This window comes from Palaemon carinicauda, chromosome 11 (assembly GCF_036898095.1).
Source record: "Palaemon carinicauda isolate YSFRI2023 chromosome 11, ASM3689809v2, whole genome shotgun sequence".
Lineage (NCBI taxonomy): Eukaryota > Metazoa > Arthropoda > Malacostraca > Decapoda > Palaemonidae > Palaemon > Palaemon carinicauda.
This window is the reverse complement of record NC_090735.1, coordinates 141,073,569-141,094,753: the sequence shown is the minus strand read 5'-3', so window position 1 is coordinate 141,094,753 and position 21,185 is coordinate 141,073,569. Positions and strand designations below refer to the sequence as shown.

Sequence of the window (21,185 nt, the reverse complement as noted above, 5' to 3'; positions counted from 1 at the left end):
AACGTTTTCTTGTTGGGAAACTGTTCTGAAGAGGCGTGGAAATGTCTTAGCGAGATGCTCTAGACAGCTGTCCCCTAGAGTTGCTACATTCCTTAGGAATTCTGACATTAACTCTCCTCTCTTTCTGTCCTCGGACATTACTAAATGAATGAATGAATGATTTGAAGTTTTCTAGCATCCTGACATTGAAGGTCATTGACGCCGATATCGTTTATTATAAATAAAGATTAAAAGAATATTCAATTAAATCCATAAAAACAAATGTTATTAAAGTTGAATAGCCTTCAAAAGACCTGCTTCTGAAATAAATGTAAAAATGCCGCTAGCATTGTACGATACATCATGACCAACAATCTTGGCAAGGATGAACCAGCCATCGTCACCTTGATCCTCAAAGAGATATCTATTTCTTCCTTTGCTATAATTGGGGCATTCAGTCAACAAATGCCTCAATGTCATAGGTATCAAACAGTTGTCACAATATGGTTGGTGTTGGCTAGCCAGCAGAAACTCATGTGTCAACCGAGTGTGACCAATGCGGAGATGACAGAGTAGTTTCTCACTTTCAGGGCATTCCGTTATACTGTACCTCCAAGGGGATATAACATTACCTATTTCTCTCATCTTATTTTCAGCTAAACTATCCCAATGCTGTTGCCAATTATTATAAAAAAAATTCTTAATTGTAGGGAACAAATCATTACAGGGAATGGGATATCTTCTGGGTAGCAACTTGGCTGCAGCATTCTTTGCCAGTGAATCTGCCTCCTCATTTCCAGACACACCTACGTGTGCCGGAACACAGCAAAATTAAACTATTGTACCTCAGTCCACAAATAAAAAGCCATTCTAAAATCTGTAAAACTAAAGGGTTACTGGAATTAGAAACTTCTAAAGCTTGAAGGACACTCCTTGTATCACAAAAAATGGTAAAATTACCATCCTCCTCCGTTATTTTCTCAGTAGCGGTTAGTATGCCATATAGTACGACAGCAAACATGGAAGATATTAGAGGAAGTGTACCTCTACTATATACTCTAAATCCAACGCCATCATCAGATTTGGAGCCATCAGCATATATAAGAGTTGATTCCTTATGTTCTTCCATATGTCTATAAAGGGAGACCTAGCTTCTAATTCAGTCATTTTGTTTTTTATACCAGTAAAATATCTACAAAAAGATATCTGGTAATTTTCATGGAGGGGTTGGTGATATCCTTAATGGAAGAATTGCCATATCCAGACTGTTTGTTAATTGGTGTACCTAAAAACCATAAGGTTGAAGAGATTTTGGATATAACTCAAAATATCTACAATGCCTAACAAATTTTGCAGTCTGACAGGCTAAAGAATTGGGAAGTACCGAACAATAGAAGTCTTTCGGTAAAGGTCTAAACTTAATTCTCCAGCATCAACAAGAAGACTTGGGATAGGCAAACTTCTAAACGCTCCTGTGGGTAAACTAATACCAGCATGATGTATAGAATCTAGTATCTTTAATCGGCTTGGGGTGGCTGAGTAGTACTGTATATTTCACACCCATAACTAATTTTTCAAAAAATTAAAGCTTAGTATAATTTCAAAATAGTTTTGCAGTCTGCATCCTATGATGTATGGGATAAAACTTTTAAATGCTTCAAGCATCAAGACATTTAGCTTTTAATGCCTTTAAGTGAGGAACCCATGTAAACCTACAATCAAATGTTAATCTTGAAAATTTAGCTTCCCTTACACATGGGATCCGTTGACGTTTAGTAGCGTATATATCCGGGTCTGGATGTACTCCCCGGATATGACAGAAACGAACAACAGTAGTTTTGCTTATCGAAAATTTAAATCCTTTCATATCAGCTCTCTGAATAATTTTGTCAATTGAGAGTTGTAGTTTTCTCTCAACCATTGCCATTCTAGCTCCAGCAAGTGATATGGAGAGGTCATCTACAAATAGTGTTGAGAGTATATCTTGGGGAATGACAGAGGATATCCCATAAATAGCTAGCGCAAATAGGGTTGCACTAAGCTCACTAACCTGGGGAACTCCTACTTCCTGACATTTCCTCTCTGATAGAGCTTCCCGCACTCTCAATTGAAAAATACTATGTGAAATAAATGATTGAATGAACAATGGTAGCTCTCCTCATAATCCCAAATTATGAATGGTTTTAAGTATACCATATCTCCATGCAGTGTCATATGCCTTTTCACTGTAAAAAAAGACTGTTCCGTAACTGAAATACAAACCACGCTATTTACATGGGGTAATTACTTCGGCGTAGCTGAACGACGAGCCATAAAAGTCTTAACAAGGGTTTCCTACCCCGCCGCTAGTTAGCGGGGGGTAGGGAGGGGTAGCTAGCTACCCCTCCCCCCTCACACACACCGGAGAATACTCCACTTTACTTTTGGCTCGGATGGCGATCGGAAGTCTCCGCGCCCATCCTCACTTGACGGCCATTATTGTTTTGTCTTTTTAACTTACCTTTTCTTATACTTAGTATATTTAAACATTATTGATGTTTATATATATTTTTGTGTATAGGAAATAGTAAGTTTCTTTTGCTTTCGGTGTTGTGCGGTGTGTGTTGTGTACTTCTACGAGAGTGATCGCCGGCTTGCCAGGCCAACACGATCTTTTCTTGATCACGGCCTTTCACTCCTAGGCCACCAGGCCACCATGGTTGCCTTCGTGGAGCCTGGCCCTTCTCTCGAGGTCGTTCACCTCTTACTCCGTACTACGCCTACGATAGCATCTCAGGACCGAGTCGCTATTTCGTTTTATTTGTCTCAATTATTTTTATGAATATAATTGTGTGTTAACTTTTCAGCTCAGGGCTCACGTCCCTTCGGGGGTCGGTGATCCTTGGAACATTCAAAGTCAGTTGCATAATTATATGTTATAATTCTGTTTTGTTAACTTTTGTCCCCCCCCCCCTCACCTGGGCATGCTGGGTGGGGGAGGGGGGGCGCATACCTTCTTTCGTTCTTATGTTCTTTCTCTCGGGGGTTCTCTTCGTTGTTTCACCCGGGGGAATTTCTGTTAAATAATTATTCTTTTTTATTTTCCAGTTTACAATGCTGTTTTTTCGTGCCTGTTGTGTGTGCCTTCGAAGCAGAGCTGTCCTTTTTAGCCTTGGGAGTCGGCTTCGCCGCTGTCTCTCAAGGCAATCGTCAGGGGCGTTTCCTTCTCTTAGAAGTTCCCCGTGACTACTGCCAGCTCTTCATTGCATCCTAGAATGATAAGGAGGTTCGCCTCCAGGGTAGATAATTAACTTCCCTTTTTTTACTTTTCCCTGGTCCTTAGGCGGTTATGCTCTTGGGGCTGAGCGGCCGCCCTTGTGACTTGCTCAAGGGGCTGAGCAGTTGCAAGGCTAGACCATGGTACTAGCGACCTTGCTCTCGGGGCTGAGCGGTTGCAAGGCTAGACCATGGTACTAGCGACCTTGCTCTCGGGGCTGAGCGGTCGCTTCTGGCCCTCTCTAGTTCGCGAGGGAGGCCGCACTAAGGGCTCCTCCTCGGAGGATTGTCTCTTCTACGAAGTGTCCCCTCCCGTTCGTGTGAGAGGACACTCACAGAGACTCCTCTTCGGAGGATTGTTCCTGTTTACGTCAGCTGATCTCACGGCCTTTCGGGGCTCCATCACCAGTCTCTTCTACGAAGTGCTCACCTCTCGTTCGTGAGAGAGGCCACTCATAGAGACTTCTCTTCGGAGGATTGTTCCTGTTGTCAACAGCTTGATGTTCAGTCACTAGCACTAAAGTGTTTAGTGACAGGGAAACTTCGGTTTCTCTTTTTCCCTGACCCTTCGGGGTCTTGGAGCTTTAGTTACGCAGTTCCCTTGGGCTCTCGTAACTTTAGTCACTTCTACACTTCGGTGATTAATGACGGAGAAACTTGGGTTTCTCGTTGCGTTGACCCTTCGGGGTCTTGCAACTAATCCCCTCGGGGCCTCGCTACTCAGGCTACCCTTGGTCTCTCATCCCTCAGTGTACCTGTTGCCTGCTGTATCCGTTCCTGACTGCAGACGCGCCTTGGGCACCCACACCCCCGTTATCTAACGGGCTCCTCCATTCGGGGCATGAGAGACTTTCTCACACCTTGAGTAAGTCCCTTAAGTGCCAGGTATCCCCTGCGCGCCAACGTTCCCTTACGCGCTAGCGCTCGACTGCTGTTCCTGCTGTGCCTGAGACTGCCTTCAGAGACACCCTGTTCCAGTATTCAGTTAGGCTGCTACCAACGCTCCCTGGGCATTCGCGCACATCATTGGGGTTCCTGAGATAGCGCACAGGCGCTCACCAGCGGTTCAGCCTACGGTGTCTCTAAGTCTCTTCTACGAAGGACACCTCTCCCGTTCGCGGGAAAGGTACCTCACAGAGACCACTCCTCGGAGTATTTAGCAGTCTCTCAGTTGATCGTCGGCACTGAAGTAGACCTCCTGGTCCTCTTCAGGGGATGCCCTCCCTTTTAGGGACACATCCCAGTTCCTGATCTACGAGTTAGCCGATCCTTCAACCAAGCGCGCGTACGCGCTCTCCGACGATCTTCTGTTGCACAGGGGCCTACGATCTTCTGTTGCACAGGGGCCTACGATCTTCTGTTGCACAGGGGCCTACGATCTTCACTCGCGCATAAGCGCTGAAGACCGCCCGAGCGCAAGCGCTGAAGACCGCCCACGCGCGGGATGGTTTCCCGCGCGCGATCTTCGAAGATCGTTAGCCGACGATCTTCCGATACACGCTAACGCGTAAGCACTGAAGATCTCCCACGCGCGGGATGGTTTCCCGCGCGCGATCTTCAAGGCCCTTCCGCTCGCGGTTTTTCCGCGCGCGATCGTCGAAGATCGTTAGCCCGGCGATCTTCGGATCCAGCGCTAGGCGAGCAAGCGCTGACGATCTTCTTAGTGCGCGTGAGCGCCGAAGATCGGTCTGTGCGCGGGATTGTTTCCCGCGCACGATCATCAACGGCCGTTAGCCGGCGATCTTCGGATCCGGCGCTAAGCGCGCAAACGCCGATGATCTTCATAGTACGCATAAGCTCCAATGATCCTTCTGTGCGCGGGATAGTTTCCCGCGCACGACAACGAGGCCGTCCGCGCGCAATCGTCGACGGCCGTTAGCCGCCGATCTTCGGATTCGGCGCTATCTTCACAGTACACGTAAGCGCCGAAGATCGTTCCGTGCGCGGGATGGTTTCCCGTGCGTGACCATTAAGGCTCATGCAATCATCGCACGGATCGTCCGCGCGCGATTTCCCGCTCGCGACCATTGAGGCTCACGCAATCATCGCACGGATCGTCCGCGCGCTGTTTACCGCTCGCGATCGTCGTAGATCATCCGAGCGCGGGCACTGAGGTTTTCCCGCTCGCGATCGCCGACTATCTTCTCTCGCGCGCGAGCGCCGACGATCTTCGTACTCACGTAAGCGCCGAAGATCGTCAGCGTTATTTCTTCCGCGCGTTGGATGGTTTCCCACACGCAATCGCCGACGGCGCTAGCACCGGCGATCTTTTGTCGCCGAGATCGTTCGCACGTGGGATGGTTTCCCTCGCTATCGCCCACGATCTTTCACGCGCAAGCGCCAGCGATCTTCATACGCGCGGAAGCGCGGGGATCGTTCACGCGGGCGCCGATACGCCCACGCTCACGTGGGTACGCATGCATGCGGGCGCGGTTATACTGCTACGCATGTTTTATTCAAGCGCTACCCAGATCTGTGCTTTTCGCGAGATTATCAGCGTGATCGGCGCACCGTTCTCTGACGCGACCGCGCCCTGATTACATCAGGGCTTATGGCGGTCAGGTCACCTCCTTGTTTCCCTCCCCCGCAGCGCAGAGCAGCGCCCTCTCCGGAGGGGGGGAGGTTTCCGGACAGGTCAAAGGTCTCTTCTCCCTTCATTGCAGATTCTTTATGGGCGAACCCTCATGTGTCATCTCCCCCAGAAGATCGAACGATCCTCTTCCCTCCAGAGGGACTCCCTGTCAGCGCGAGGGTTGGTCGGCATCCCTGGTGGGATGCCGTCGTCAGAGCGCTCATGCAGGCGATGAACCTGTGCCTTCTGACTGGGGTCACTAATCAGTAGCAGCTTCCTCTCCCCCTGAAGGGGGTGAGAGGAATCCCTGGCATGGTATCTCCCCCAAGGACTATCCTGTCCCTTCGCGAGTCCTTACGCAGGCGATGAGCCCTCCTCAGACTTCATCTCCCCTCTCCTGCGGATGAGCATTACCCATCCCCAGGAGGGTCGGAAGACCCGGTCCTCTCCCCCTTCACTTCATAGGGAGAATCCCCGCCTCTTCCTGAGAGTCCTTCGTGCGGAGGGGGCGAAAGCCTTACATCCTTCATCGCTGGGGTCCTGTTTCCCTCCTAGGAGGGATCCTAAGGCCCAGTCTTCCGCAAGGATCCGACAGGATCCAGTTGGACCCTTGGGGCATGTCTACGAGTCTCCCCAGGAAGACCCTCCAGGGATGGGAGACCTCGCTGCCAGTCCATCAGGAGGAGGAGCTCCAGGGGTCGGAACTTGCGTTCTGGCAGGTTCTGGCCCTCAGGAGAAACCTCAAGGGGATCCCAGATTCAGAGTTTCCTCTTTGGTAAGGGAAGGATACGGTCCTGGACCGAGTCTACTCACCCAAGGACTCCCTTACGCCAGTGCATCTTGCCCTGGTCTCAGGGAATGGAGAGCGCTAGAGACTAGGCCGAGGGCCAGCTCTCCGAGCTTGTCTCCTTCGACAGTCCCGGTTGGTATCGAGCCCCTCCCTCCTCCCTGGGTAGGGATCGGTGAGGGGACGGGCCCTCCGGGCGGAAGTCCAGTCCATGTCGGAGATACGTTTCCTCCAAGAGGTGGCCAACGGGTTCCGAGGCCTCCTTAATCGTCTCCTTCCCTTCTCGACTCTGTACAGGGTTGTCAAACAGTCTCCGTTCAGCATAGCGACAGCAGACGCGGTCAGCTTTGCGGTGAGACCACAAAACTTCATGTGTACACTGGTCCGGTAGGACTCGTACTTCCTGTCCCGGTTCACCCATCTTCAAGGAGGTACTTTGGAGTTTGCCTGGAAGGCGGATATACCAGTTCAAGGGCTGTGCTTCGGCCTCTCCACAGCACCTCAACAGTTCACCGATACTTCCACTCTGATCTCTTCACGGGCTCTCAGGATCGGCATCCGTCTACTCTGTTTCCTGGGTGACTGGCCGATCCTAGCAGACTCGAAGGCATCCCTTCTTCGTCATCGGGACAAGCTCCTCGGACTTTGCCAAGTTCTAAAGATCATGGTGGTCCTCGAGGAGTCCTCCCCGCAGCCCTCTCAGAGTCTGGTATACCGAGCCTGGTCTTAGGCTCCTATCTCCCGAAGCCTTCCCTTCAGGCAACAGGGTACCAAGGCAGAGGAAGGTCGCGAGACCTTTCCCCACACGAGAAGACCCTCCAACCCAAGGTTGTTACGTCTCTCCTCCCTGGCCCGTCTGGTTTCCACAGTCGCCTCAGGATGAGTTCTCTCCAGTGGCGACTCGGGGCGCGGGGGAGTCGGGGGCACGTCTCCCCAGATGCCGAGACCCCTAGGGGACAGCCGGTACAGACGGACCCATAGGGGTGGGAAGCAGACGAGGATCTACAATAGGGAGTGGTCCTTCTCGTCCTTCCCCCAAACTTGATGCTGTCTTCGGACGCGTCAAAGAAAGGGGGGGGGGGGGGCACGTTCTGATCCACGGGTCCTCAGGCCGGTGGTCAGAACCAGGAAGAACCTTCTCTAGACCTACTAGAGATGGAAACCGTGTTTCTGGCACTTCAGTAGCTCCACCTAGCCTGGCGGACTACTCTGTGGTTATGAGGATCAACAACACCACAGTGATGGTTTTCTGGCCCAGACAAGGAGGTACTTTTCAGTACAACCATCCCATCCTGCGGTAGAGATACTGGGATGGTCCGAGTCCCCCTCGGTCTCCTTAGCAGCTCGCTTGATTCCAGGCAAAGGAATGGGCTTGTAGACAGTCTGAGCAGTGTGACACGGACACCACATTCCGAGTGGTCTTTGGATCCTCAAGTAGCCTACAAGTCCTGACTCGGTGGGGCTCCCTCTGTGGACCGGTTCGCTACAGCACTGAGCTGCAAGCTCCCGCTGTACTGCTCTCCGGTCACGGATCCCAAGGCCTTCTGGTAGGATGCCTTCCAGCAACGGTGGGACACCATCGATGTGTTTGCCTCCATAGCTTGCTCCAACTTCCCACCGGGAGTCTATCCAGCATCTCCTCAAAGAGAGGATTTTCGCAACAAGTGGCGAAAAGGAGGCCTGGACATCTGCGCAAGTCTTCCGCAGTAGTCTCCCAGGCGAAAGAGCGAGTTTCTGTGGCCGGTGTCGGGGAGAGGGCATCCCTCCACACGATGCCGCTTCCAGCAATAGCGGAGCCCCTAGTGGGATTGCGGGATAAATATGCCTTTCAGTTTTGACTGTGAAAGGCTATCCCTCAGCCTTAAGTCTTGCCTCCAGGCTCTAGGGACAAACATTTCTCCCTCGCTGGAACTCTTCCTTCTCATACGAAGCCTTGTCCTCTCCTGCCCTCAGTCGAAGGTGAGACCTCCTCCTTGGGACGTAGTTCGAGTCCTCAAGTCTCTAAAGAGACCCCCTGACGAATCACTACGTAAGTCCCCAGATCACCACCTTTCTGGGTAGACAGTGTTCCTGCTAGCCTATCTTCAGCCAAGCGAGTCACATGGTCTCTCATACGACTTCGCCTATTCAGGGGGTTAGGGGGAGGCAACAATCAGGTTCATCCCTGAGGTTTGTTGCCGAGACTCAGAATCCGGGAGTGCCGGACCCGCTGTTCGACTCCTTCCAGGGTTCGAGTCTCCGTCCTGTAGCAGATGACCCAGACCATCTCCTACCTTGCCGGTAGGGAGTCTGAGGTGGCGTCTTCAGAGAACGGCTGCAGTTTGTCTCCAGGCTCAAGCCTCGTTCGTGGATCCTGGGTAACGAAGAGAAGGGTCTCCAGGAGTACCATCTCGGCCCGGATTCGCAGGGTGTTACACCCGGCCTTGAATCCTGACCCTTCTCTGTCGCATCGCCCTAGAGCCCATGATGTCAGGGGCGTAGCTACGTCCCTGCCCTTCATGGAGCATCATTCAGTGACGCAGGTCCTACAAGCGGGCATGTTGAAGCATCAGACCTTCTTCTCACCCCCTTACCTGCAAGACATGACCCACAGGAGGCTCGATACGTTTCTATCGGCCCTGTGGTGGCTTCACAACAGCTGGTCTAAACCTCAGGCTCCTTGATGGACAAGTAGCAGAAGGTTGAGGGCATTGTTACCTGGTGTTAGTCTGCATGAATGAAAAGAACTGTCTGGCCCTTATTCTTTTCTTCATCCTCTCCTCCCACGGAGAAAGCAGCATCCTGGGTTCTCTGCACAGCTGACCTCAAACCACTGCAGGTAGACCATGCTTCCTTGTGTTCCTAGTATTAGGTGTAATACTGTCATGTCCCCATACCCTGACGAGGTGGTATTGGTAGAGTCCTAGCCTGGATTTCCTAAAGAGGGACTCCTGGGCAACTGCCTGGGACAAGTCACTTTTCACCTTCGCACACACCTTACGTAGGCAGCGGCAGTTTCACAACCGCCAGCGAGGAGCAGGGATTCCCTATTGTCCGAGTACTTGATCGCTCGAATATGGAATCCCCGGGCAAGCCAAAGCCAGTATGGCCGGGACTTACCACCCTTCCTAAGGGTTGTCACCCCATGTAAATAGCGTGGTTTGTATTTCAGTTACGGAACAAATGACAAATTCGTAGATAATTTGTATTTTTCCTAACTATAGAAACCTTATCTATTTACAGTTATGTGCCCGCCAGCCCTGTCCCCCAAGATACGTCCTACCTCTAAGTAAAGTGGAGTATTCACCGGTGTGTGTGAGGGGGGAGGGGTAGCTAGCTACCCCTCCCTACCGCCTGCTAACTAGCGGCGGGATAGGAAACCCTCGTTAAGACTTTTATGGCTCGTCGTTCAGCTACGCCGAAGTAATTACCCCATGTAAATAGCTAAGGTTTGTATAGTTAGGAAAAATACAAATTATCTACGAATTTGTCATGTTACATGGTACTGTTTGGAAGCAAAGGCTTCACAAATAGATGACTTAAGTTGTATCAACATATCAGTCATTGAGTTTGTTTTTGTAAATCCACATTGGATAGATGATAATATATCCTTCTTTTCCAGGTACAGTACCACATTAGTCTTTCATTGACCATCTTCTTCAAGAACTTACATAAAGGTGTCCATGGAATTGGTCGATAGTTTACTGCTAAAAACTTATCCTTACTGGGTTTTAAAAAGGCTAAAATAATGTCAAGTTCCCAAGACCTTGGATAACTATGATCATGCCATATTCTGTTAATAATGCCTAAAAAAATAACTTGGTATTAACAGGTACATGTTTAATCATTGCATATGGGATTCCATTAGATCTAGGGGCTGTATCATTGCAAGTAGCACGTGCGGAATCAAATTCTCTTTCAGCTAAAAGAGAATTGTATGACTTCCCTTCCTGTTGAAAATTTAGAATTTCCTTTTCATTAATGCTCCTATACTGGTGACCAGGAACTGCTACACACTTGCATGATACATTTGAGAAATGATCAGCCAGGGCATTGTTAACCTTAGTTGCTGCAGACACATACTGACCATTCACCTTCAACATTGGTGGTGGTTTGGGGTAAATTTGCCTGCTATCTTTCTTACTTTCCTCCATACAAAAGACAGACATTACTAAAGCGATCGAGAAATTAGAAAGACTCGGGTAAGCCCGGTAGTCAACAGAGCAGTGGCACCGAGATTGCCCACTCCTCAGAAACAGACAAAGAACTATTCCTTCTGGCAACCTCCCTCCCATGGACGGCAACAGTCTGGGAGGCAGAATCCTAGGCCTAACTTTCATAGGAAAGGCTGAAGAGGACATGACGGCAGAAGTTCTCACTAGGGAGGGCTTGTTGCCCAGCTTACCATCAGTGGGGGTAGGCCTTCAAAGCACTTAACAAAGGAGGGAGTCCTCCGTTCAGGGTATCAGTTCCCCTTGATAGACCGTCCCCCTCCTTTGACCAGGAATCAAATTCAACCCTACTATATGAAAGGATCGTCAAAAGACTTACTCCTAGCAGAGGAAATCTCAAAGTTGTTAAGCAAAGAGGCAGTAGATAAAGTCTTAGACGAATCTCCAGGCTTCCTTAGCAATCTATTCCTTGTAAAGAAGCTAATGGGAGGTTGGAGACTTGTCATAGCGGAACCTCTCCATTTTGTAGACAAGGTTCAAGATGGAGACTCCATCCTTCATTCTCCAGGTTATGAGGAAGAACTACTACCTTCTGACCACAGACCTGAAAGATGCTTACTTTTAGGTCCCCATCCATCCTGCTCGAGTACGTAATGAAGGCTCCCTTTTCGAGACAAACTGTTCCAGTTCAGGGTGATGTGCTATGGGCCTGTTGTCAGCCCCTCAGGTCTTCACCAAAGTTCTTTTCCTTGTCTCAGCCTTGGGTTATACCATGGTCATTAGGCTCATGAGATACTTTGACGACTGGTTTCTCTCAGAAGAGTCACGAGCTCTTCTGCTGAGGCACAGAGAAATGTTACTGGATCTGTGCAATGAGTTAGGGATTTAGCTGACCTCCAGAAGTCCAGCCTTGTCCCCAACCAATCCATCAGGTATCTGGGTGTGGATATAGACTTGGTGCAACCCAAGGCCTTTCCACCTGGGAGCTCTCAGCATTGATGAAAAGTTTTGAGCAGTCTTGCCTCCTTGCGAACTGAAACACCCCTCCTGGGATATGACTAAGGTCCTATTGTTCCTGAATTTGTGGGCAAAACCCAAAATCTGGCTGATAATGATATCAGTTTTGACTCTTTCACGATCTTCTCTTTCAAAGAGGTAACTGATGACCCGGATGACATGTTATTATGTACTGTAAGAACAGTACATTAAATATCTAAAAAGGGCGCAGTATCTTGTATATTCTCTTTTAGAGAAAAGAGGCTAAACCATTCCTCCCTCTCTGAGCCGCCGCCATTACAGGCGGCAACCTCTATCTTTCATCATTGCCGTTGAGTAGAACTCCGGCTTGACCTGGATAGTAATACACCGTCTTTCTTCTTTGCCGCCGAGTACTCCAGCTTTAAGGGTTAGATGGTATTCAGGGTGCCCTGTCTTGCAGCCGACAATGTCACCGACAGGGGAATCTTTGTTCCTCTGCCGCCCACGACGTCATCGGCACAGGAGGCCATGCTTCTTTAGTTCATGGTCGAAGGTAGGTGGCATACCTGCCGCTGCCTTTCTCCCTTGTGAACTATAAGACCCTTTCCCCTCCGCCCTCTGTCCTTTAGTGTCGGCCTAGCCGTCACAACATTCTCTCAGCGGTACTCAGACAGTCATCCCGGGTTGCCGGGTTGACTGCGTTGCCGGCCAGGACCCTACCAGCGGCGGTTTGGTAGCCACCTCGGTCACTTCCTCCTTATGTCCTTCCTTCACCGGAAGTGAATGCCCCGGGGGGAAAGACTGAGCCGGCCCTGATGGCTGTCGGTGGGAAACCCAACATACTGTTGAGAATTCTTCAGTCCTCTCTTGCTCTGCCCTCCACAAACCTTGCAACCGGCAGTATAGCCGGCGGCAGACTCTTGTGGATGGATGGAAGCTAGAATCAGATGGATTCCTCCCCTACCATTAGAATTCTCATTCTGGCAAGGAGACAGTAGGTGGCAGGATAGTCCTCCTACACTTCCAGTTATTGTGCTAAACCATAATAGGAAACTCTCCTTTCCATTCTTTCTCTCTCTCTGTTAGTTAGTGCCGCCAGGTACAGTACTAACTTAACCCCAGTAGTGTACCGGTAAAACTACAGTATACAACAATACAGTAGTACAAGTAATTTCTAACATACTCTGTGTATCCTATCACAGTCTATTGTTGGGACCGCATATCATTGAAACTCTTGAGCTGGAGAGAGGCGAGACTTCTTGTAGTTGATCTTGAATCCCAGATATTTCAGGAACTGGATCACTTTCGTGGTTGCCTGCAGACAAACAGTCTTGGATGCTGCCCACACCAGCCAGTCGTCCAGGTATGGAGCTACCTGAACACCTCCTAAGTGTAGCTGTTGTACGACTGCGTCCGCAAGTTTTGTGAAGATCCTTGGGGCTATGTTTAGTCCAAAGGGCATGGCTCTGAAGACATACTTTGTCTTTTGTAGCTTGAATCCTAGGTAGGAGGAGAGGGGCCGACTGACTGGAAGGTGCCAGTTGGCATCTGCCAGTTCTATTGAGACTGTGTACGCCCCTTTCGATAACAGGGTCCTTATGTGTTGAAGGGTTAGCACCCAGAACTTGTTGTTCTCCATGAACTTGTTGAGTGAAGACAAGTCTAGAATGACTCTGAGTTTGTCCGAGTCCTTCTTGGGAACACAAAACAGCCTTCCCTGTATCTTGATGGATTTTGCTTTCCTTATAACCTTTTCGTTCAAGAGTTCTAAGGTATATTCTTCCAGTAATGGGGTGGAGTTTGGAAGAACTGAGGAAACAAAAGTGGAGATCTGTTCCATTTCCATCGTAGTCCATTCTTGATTAGGCTGTGGGCCCAGGGATCGAAGGTCCAACGATCCTGAAAGTGGAGGAGTCTTCCTCCTACCTGGAGCATCTCATTGCTTGGATGGTCCTGAGGGTTTGCCACCCTGACCACGTCCTCCCCTACCTCGTGAGGGGTTTCTTGAGGAGCCCCGTCTAAATCCTCTTCCTTTCGTGTGAAAGGTAGTGGTGTGACTGGACTACCAGCTGTTGAGGCACCACTTGGAAGGTGGTTTGTGGTTGGGCAACCACTTGGGGCACCGTGGTCATGGTGACTGTGGGATGTTGCACAGGTCGAGAAGGCAGTCTTGGCTTCTTCGTCTTCCTCTTAGGTTGGGGACCAGCATCAGAGGAAGATTTTCTCTTAGCAGAGATGCCCCACTTTTGGAGAAGATTCCTATTCTCCGTGGCAGCTTTTGCGACTACCTCTTGGACTACTTCCTTTGGGAAGAGGTCCTTGCCCCAGATACAGGAAGTGATCAGCTTCCTGGGTTTGTGTTTGACCGTTGCACTGGCAAACACAAACTCCCTGCAAGCCCTCCTGGCCTTCACAAAAGTGTACAAGTCCTTGTACAAGGGTGGCCATGTGCATCTTGGCAAGGACTGTGTACATGTCTGGGGTGCTAGCAATGCCTGCACACATCTCCATGCAGTTCTGGAGGGAAAGAGAGGCGGCTAGTCTCTCCTTTGTCTCCTGTTCTCTTCTCAGGAGAAAGTCCGACAGCTTCGGGAGGTTCTCACTGAACTACTGTCCTGCGATGTCTGCGTCGAGCTTCGAGACTGAGAAGGTTAGGTGGACCTCATTCCAATCCTTCTCATCAGTGGGCAAGGCCAGAGACAGTGGCCTACATTCTTCTAGCGTAGGACATGGTTTGCCTGCATCAATTGCCTTCAGCACACTATGAAGAGCTTTCGTCGAGAAGGGGAAAGCTCTTGACGAAGGAGCAAGAAAAGTAGGGTGTTTCTTGCTCAGCGCAGAAACTCTAAGAGTTGGTATACCCTGCCTTCTTTAGGCTACTCGTCAAGAGAGCCTGTGCCTTGTCGTGGTCAAAAACCATGACTTCCTTGGGTTCCGTCTCTTCTTAAATGCCAGCTCACTCTTCAGCCGGATGAAACATTCCGGGTAAGCTACAAGGTTTGGCCAGAATTGGATGTTGTCCAGGGGGATGGCCCCCATCTTCTCCAAAATGTAGAGTTTCCCATTCATCATGGACATGAACTCTGCATACGTCTAGGGATTGGTTTCGGAGCATGGTGGCAGGTCAGACACCCTAGGTCGCTTGTAAGACCCGTGAGAAGTGACTAAGCAGGTTGCTTGACGGAATTCTTTCCGCATATCTACGTTTTCCTTACGTAGAGTCCACTAGTTGTGATATCTGGTCCACAACCGCTTGGCTTAGCGAGTATAGTGGAGGGGTTGGAGCCGAAGAAATTGACGGCACAGGCTGGAATGCCGACACAGACAGAAGAGGGTCCTCCGCTTCTGTCAACTCGAGATCTTCGTCATCTCCAGATGGTTGGGCCCCCTCTTCGTCAGGATCTTCTTGAAGGAGATCCTTTTCGGTGTCTGAGGACACTTCAGACATCCTCTCCTGATGGATGTCCATGCCTTTGAGAGCTTCATTGATGTCGGCCTCAATTGAGAGCTGTACGCAAGGAGGCCCGGGTCGTGCCTGAGGTACGACGGCATCAGCTGTTGCCTTCAGGAACAGCATGCTTCTCATTAGCTCGCTTGGTAGGTACGGTCCCAGAGAGTTCTTCTAGAACCCCCGTACCCACTTCCGAAGCTTTTCCCTCGCAGCATCCCTCAACTTCGTCGACTTGGGATCGCCGAAACCCTTGGTCATCAAGGCCGAGCAGACGTTGCAATCCTTGGGATCCCAATATCTCAAGGTTTCAGTTGCGATGGAGCAGGCGGCAGGAGACCTGCACATGGTGTGACCACAAAAATTCTTACTCTTGTGGTTGCAGTACATAACCTCGCAATTTACCTTGGTCTCCTCCTGTAAAGAAAGGAAAAGGTGAAATGAGTGTGGGGTAATTTATCATACTGATAAATATGTTCATGCAGACAATTAGCACTACTATTATCATTATAGCTTAGGATAGTAAGCTAGAAAGAAAATAGGAAAGACATAATTATCTGTGTCTCCTGTCCAGGCAATTGCTGTGACCTCCCTCAATATTAATATCTAGGATTTCCTTATCAGGGAAAAACTAGGGTGGAAGAGTTTTACTCTAGAGTTAAAGTTAGTGTATACTAGCGCTAACATTTCCATAAAGGAATATTAATATTGCAGGATAAGAATATTAAGTACTGATGACCTATGGCTCATCAGAATATTGAAGGAATACTTCACTTCAGAATTATAAGTGGTCTCAACAATGGACTGTGAAAGGACACACAGAATATGTTGGAAAATATATACTACTGTATATTATATACTATAGTTTTCTAACTGCAGTATGTGCTATACTGCAGAAATACTGGCTATTGTATAATCTATACTGTAGTTCTGCCGGCCTGCTGCCGGCTAGGCTAGTACCTGACGGCACTAGCCGACAGAGAGAGAGAAAGCATGGAGAGAAGGGCTACCATATTATTATAGTTTAGTACAATAAATAGGGTTGTAGGGACTACTGTTCCTACTGCCTTCTTCCAGAATGAGGATTCAAATGGAAGGGGGGAATGTAATCATTCTAGCTTCCATCCAGCCACAGAATCTGTTGCCGGCTGCTCTGCCGGTTCCAGGGTTTTTGGATGGCAGTCCAAGAGAGGACTGAAGAACACTCAAAGTCATAAGGGTCTTCCACTGGCAGCCATCATAGCCGGCACAACCTTTCCCGGAGCCTTGCGTCCATTAGGGGGAAGGTCGAAGCGGCAATCAAACCGCCTTGTAGGAGCCCGGCCAGCATCGCAATCCACCTGGCAAGCGGGGAGATTGTATCATACCGGCCAAAGTTGTTGCAACGGCTAGGCCATCACTAAAGGACAGATAGGGGAGGGGAAAAGAGTCTTATATTCCTGGTCACAACTCATAAACATAGTTTCTATACTGGCGCCATCTTGAGCGGCAGAAGAATATCAATTCCTCAGCCCAAGATCTTGCCAGATAAAAGACATGTCTTCTAGACCACAAGGGAGAAGGTGGCGGCAATTGTACTACCACTTTCGGTTGTGGACTAGGGAAGCCGGGCTTCCTATGTCTGCAACTGTAAACTGGCAGGGGAATGACTATTCCCCCTTCAGTAGAGTTGCCGACATCAAGACTGAATACTCTTGAGTTACTGTCGTAATTCAAAGCCAGGATACTCACCGGTAAAGAGGGAAGACAGAAAAACACTAGCCTAGTCAAGCCGGAGTACTTTACTCAATGGCAAGACCAAGATAGGGTTGTTGCCTAATGGTGACACTCAGAGGGAAGGTAGGGTTTACCCTTAGATCTCGAAAAGAGACGAGTATCGAATTATATAAGTAATTCTAGGAGATATACTATCTCCTACTGAATTGATAAAACTATACAAGAGGGTAAACGGGGGATAATGTACGAAAGTATACTAAAACGCATTAGGCTAACCTAGCGCGAGTCGAGATCTAGGCTACGCTACGTCACCGAGACTCTATCGTATACAATCAAAACATTTCATAGAAGAGGAAATATTCGTGCATGATCTTATTTTCACTAGTATAATTTTGCTTAAATAGCTATACATAATTCATTAAGTCTAAATACCGGGAACGTCGTTCTGCTGACTAAATAAAGCATATATGGCGAACGACAGCGTCCAAATGGCGCCTCCGGTGGACGGCTATGCTCCGATAAACACATCTAAATTATGCTAATTTAACTGTGAGAAGGGAGCTAAAAATTATACACAGGAAAGATTAAATACTCAACTTTCCAGAGGCTGAAGATGCTGGAGAATGCATGATAAATCCCAAATATTAGTAACACAACACCGAGAGCAAGCGGGAGATACACCGTAAAGTACTTAATTCGCTACTAACAAAGGAATGGGTCGCCATGTTTGGCGCTGTAGTATTATGGGAAGGGGATCCACCGGGTAACCTTGATGACGGCTCCCTTTCATTTTTGCCACTCTTCCCCCTCAGAGCGAAAACTCTATTTGTGGTGAAGATTGCCATGTGTCGTATCAAGAAATACGTCCCCTGATATTATGCGATATCCTTAAGAATTTTCTTAAAGGATACTCGCGCCAGGAGTTAGAATTCTGGAGACCTATGGTCAATTCTCTGGGAGTATCACTGTAGCTAAATATCCCTTAGAAAGCTGCCTAAAGGAACCTTCCATCAGGACCACATGGCTGAGCCCAAAAATGTCATATACAGGTCTATCAGACCAGATAAGGAATCCAGTCAAGTAAAGGCACTTACACAAATCCACAGATATCGTACTTTCAAGTTAATTCTCTGGTAAGCTTTCATCAGGACGACATGGCCGAGCCCAAAAAATGGATTTTGAGCAAAGCAAAAAATATATTTTTGGGTGAGATAGCCATGTCATCCTGATGGACCCACCCTTCTTTCTTGATGACCCCACCCGAAACTACTCTATCTGCGGTTATTCCTGCTTAAATGCAATTAAGGAATGGCGGCCGGTGGTAGTGCGGATAGGAGGTCCACCGGGTACCTAGATAACGGCTCCCCTTTCGTTTGCCACTCTTCCCCCTCAGAGAGTTGAATCTATTTGGGGTGAAGATTGCTATGTGTCGTATCTAAAAGTATGTCCCCTGATTTTATGCGATATCCTTAAAGTTATATTATGGATAAATCGCGCCAGGAGTTAGAATTCTGGAAACCTTCGGTTTATTTCTCTGGGAGTATCACTGTAGCAAATATCCCTTAGAAAGGCTACCTAAAGGAACCTTCCATCAGGACGACATGGCTATCTCACCCAAAAATAGATTTTTCGCTTTGCTCAAAATCCGTTATATATACTGTATATATGTGTGTGTGTATATTTCTTTTTCATGAATCAAGAATTATGATAATTTTATCCTAATCCTAATGTCATTTCTTTTCAAGTTTTTGGTGATGTACAACATAATTTGTTCAATTTATACTGTAAACACTTAACCTTCACAATGGGAGTGTGTCAAATTAAACTAATGCTTTAATTTTAGTGTCATTTCTTTACATGTTTTTTGTACATACATGCACTATATATATAACTATAATACAATACATATATAATGTGCACACACACACATATAACAACATATTTCAGATTGTTATCTGCCAACTAATAGTTTGCTAATGAGTGATCCTTTTTCCAGACCCAAATATCGGCGAACTTCGTGGTCAGGAATCTTCTTATGGAGACGATTCCTGCTGCTACCACATGTGCCAAACTGAAAAGGCCCCTGGACACCACCCAACGATTTGCTACACCTTTCCCACCACCGCTGCCACTAACTACACCATTGCAACAGCAGCCTCTGTCAACTCTTCTCCTTCTCTCTCATCATCTTCCTCTGGAAGCAATGGCAGCAGCAGCAACAGTGGAGGAGGAGTAATGTCGCTGGAGAACATGGACAACGGCGGTGACTCACAGTGTCTTTCAGCCCTTGGAGCGGACTCATGTTTATGTCAGTCTAACCATAGCCCCGTTGCTCCATTAAGCAGCTCCAGCTGCACAGTTATATCCAGAAAACATTGTTGGACTCGTACTGCGTTATATATATTGTTGTTATGTCTAGTGCGAACTCGTGCGTTGATGCCGCGAGGGTTTACCTAGTGACTGGCGTCCAGGTGTTGTTCTAAAAAGGTGTTGGCGGTGCCGGAGTTGTGCCGTTGGCCCCCTAAAGCCGTTGTTATTAACGTTGAACCAATGTCCCCCTCCCCCTCCTTCTCCTTCAGCCCTTGCAACCAGATGCCATTATATTGAAACATTCTTTTCTTTTATAGTTTTTTGCTGTCATGACATTAAATAGAAAAGGAATCAGTCAGTGCCTAATCTCAGTAAATCTGAATCTCTTATGATATTTTCGTCTCATGTCCTTTATTCGTACAGTACTTTCAATCAGAATGATTTTAAATGTCCAGTTCATGATAATTGTTAATATTAGCATTATTGCGATGTATATGATGATGATGCACGATCTTTATTTTCCTAGCATATTAATAATTTTGCACTGATTTAACATTTTTGACTTGGGATTTTTCCATTCAATGATATGAAGAGGTTGAGATTGCATCCTTTTTCTTGTAAGCACCTTTTGATATTCACTCTTAAATATATAACGCCCCATTTCATTATGGGTCACTCTGTCCGCTTACTGCTGGTTCCTCATTAGTTTTAATAACTCCTTCAGACAGCCTTTCCCCTCCCCACCTCCCCCATCCTCTTTTTTGATCTCTCCTTCCACCAATTTCTTGTACATTCCACCTCCCCAACCCCTACTGCGCCTAACAGATGAGGGGAAGGAGGATTGCGTGTGGCTGTAAACCTTTCTCAGATGAATAAATGTGGGAAAAGGTCGACGTGAGTAAAAACAAATAAAATTAAATGAGTGCGTCCAAACCCCACCACCAGCCCTGTTGAAGACGAGAGAGAGGAAGAGAAGATGAAGAACAAGTTAACCACTAGGAAGAAACATATGTACTTAAGAATTTATATATATGCTTAAAAAGCGCCATTCAGAAGGATAAACCTCTTTGAAACATATCCTCCTCTTCTTTCTCAATTCTTTGTCTCCTCATGGTCAAATTATACAAAAATATTTAAAAGAAAGATAATGGTAAATCATTTCAGCTTGAATTCTTGAATCTTTCTACACCTGCCACTTGTATTCAGATTCAATCTTTCACACATCCAACTCTGGTTTTATCGTCTATCCATGATTCATATCTGGTGCATCTGTAACCAACCTCAACTAATATGTATACAGTGTATCTTCATACAAAAAATGTGACATTACTTGAAGTGAATTAAGTCTTGTGTACAGAGAATGTTTATTTTCTTTCACGTACGGAAGAAAAATTGTCGTTCGTGATTTTATTCATACCATACCATTAGACACTCAAAGTGTTTTCTACTTTTTTTATCTAAACATAAGAGAGGTTCAGAATTCTTGCTCTATGGGAACAATCTATTCAATATGTGAAAAGAAAGTTTGTGTATATATTATATCTATATATAAATATATATGCGCACACCTATCACACGTAAAAGCCATGTCAAGACGAGTATTATATGCCAGTCACATCCTGATTGAACAGAGTATTAGTTCCATTTACTGTACAGTAATTAAACAAAAAAGATTGTGAAATAAAAAAGAATGACAGAATGTTTTAGGTGATCCTGCCGTTATATACCTGAGAGTTTTAATATTTGTCGAATATTGGTTGTTTGATCTTTGTTACAATAAAGACTGAAGGTTCATCATACCACTTTGACCTACAATAAGTAACGTACAAAAATGTTTGGATTTGAACTCGAAGGATTTTTTATTATAAAATCTAAAGTGTGACTGCATTGATAATACTTGCCCCATAGCTTTATGACAGACAATCATTAAGCTGTGACTAGGTTCAACTTAAAGCTTTTGGTACATCTGTTTTCAGTTCTGACAATTTC

The 21,185-nt window shown here is 47.3% G+C and overlaps 1 protein-coding gene across 2 annotated transcripts in view; it reads left to right on the top strand.

Moving 5' to 3' along the window:
* Positions 1 to 20,359, top strand: part of Mid1 — a 257,350-nt gene extending 236,991 nt beyond the window's left edge. For both annotated transcript variants that reach the window (XM_068383549.1, XM_068383550.1), the window contains exon 4: positions 18,883 to 20,359. In XM_068383549.1, the coding sequence (XP_068239650.1) occupies positions 18,883 to 19,343 (461 nt within the window). In that variant the 3' untranslated portion in view covers positions 19,344 to 20,359. The remainder of the gene's footprint in view (positions 1 to 18,882) is intronic.
* The last annotated feature ends 826 nt before the right edge of the window (positions 20,360 to 21,185 follow it).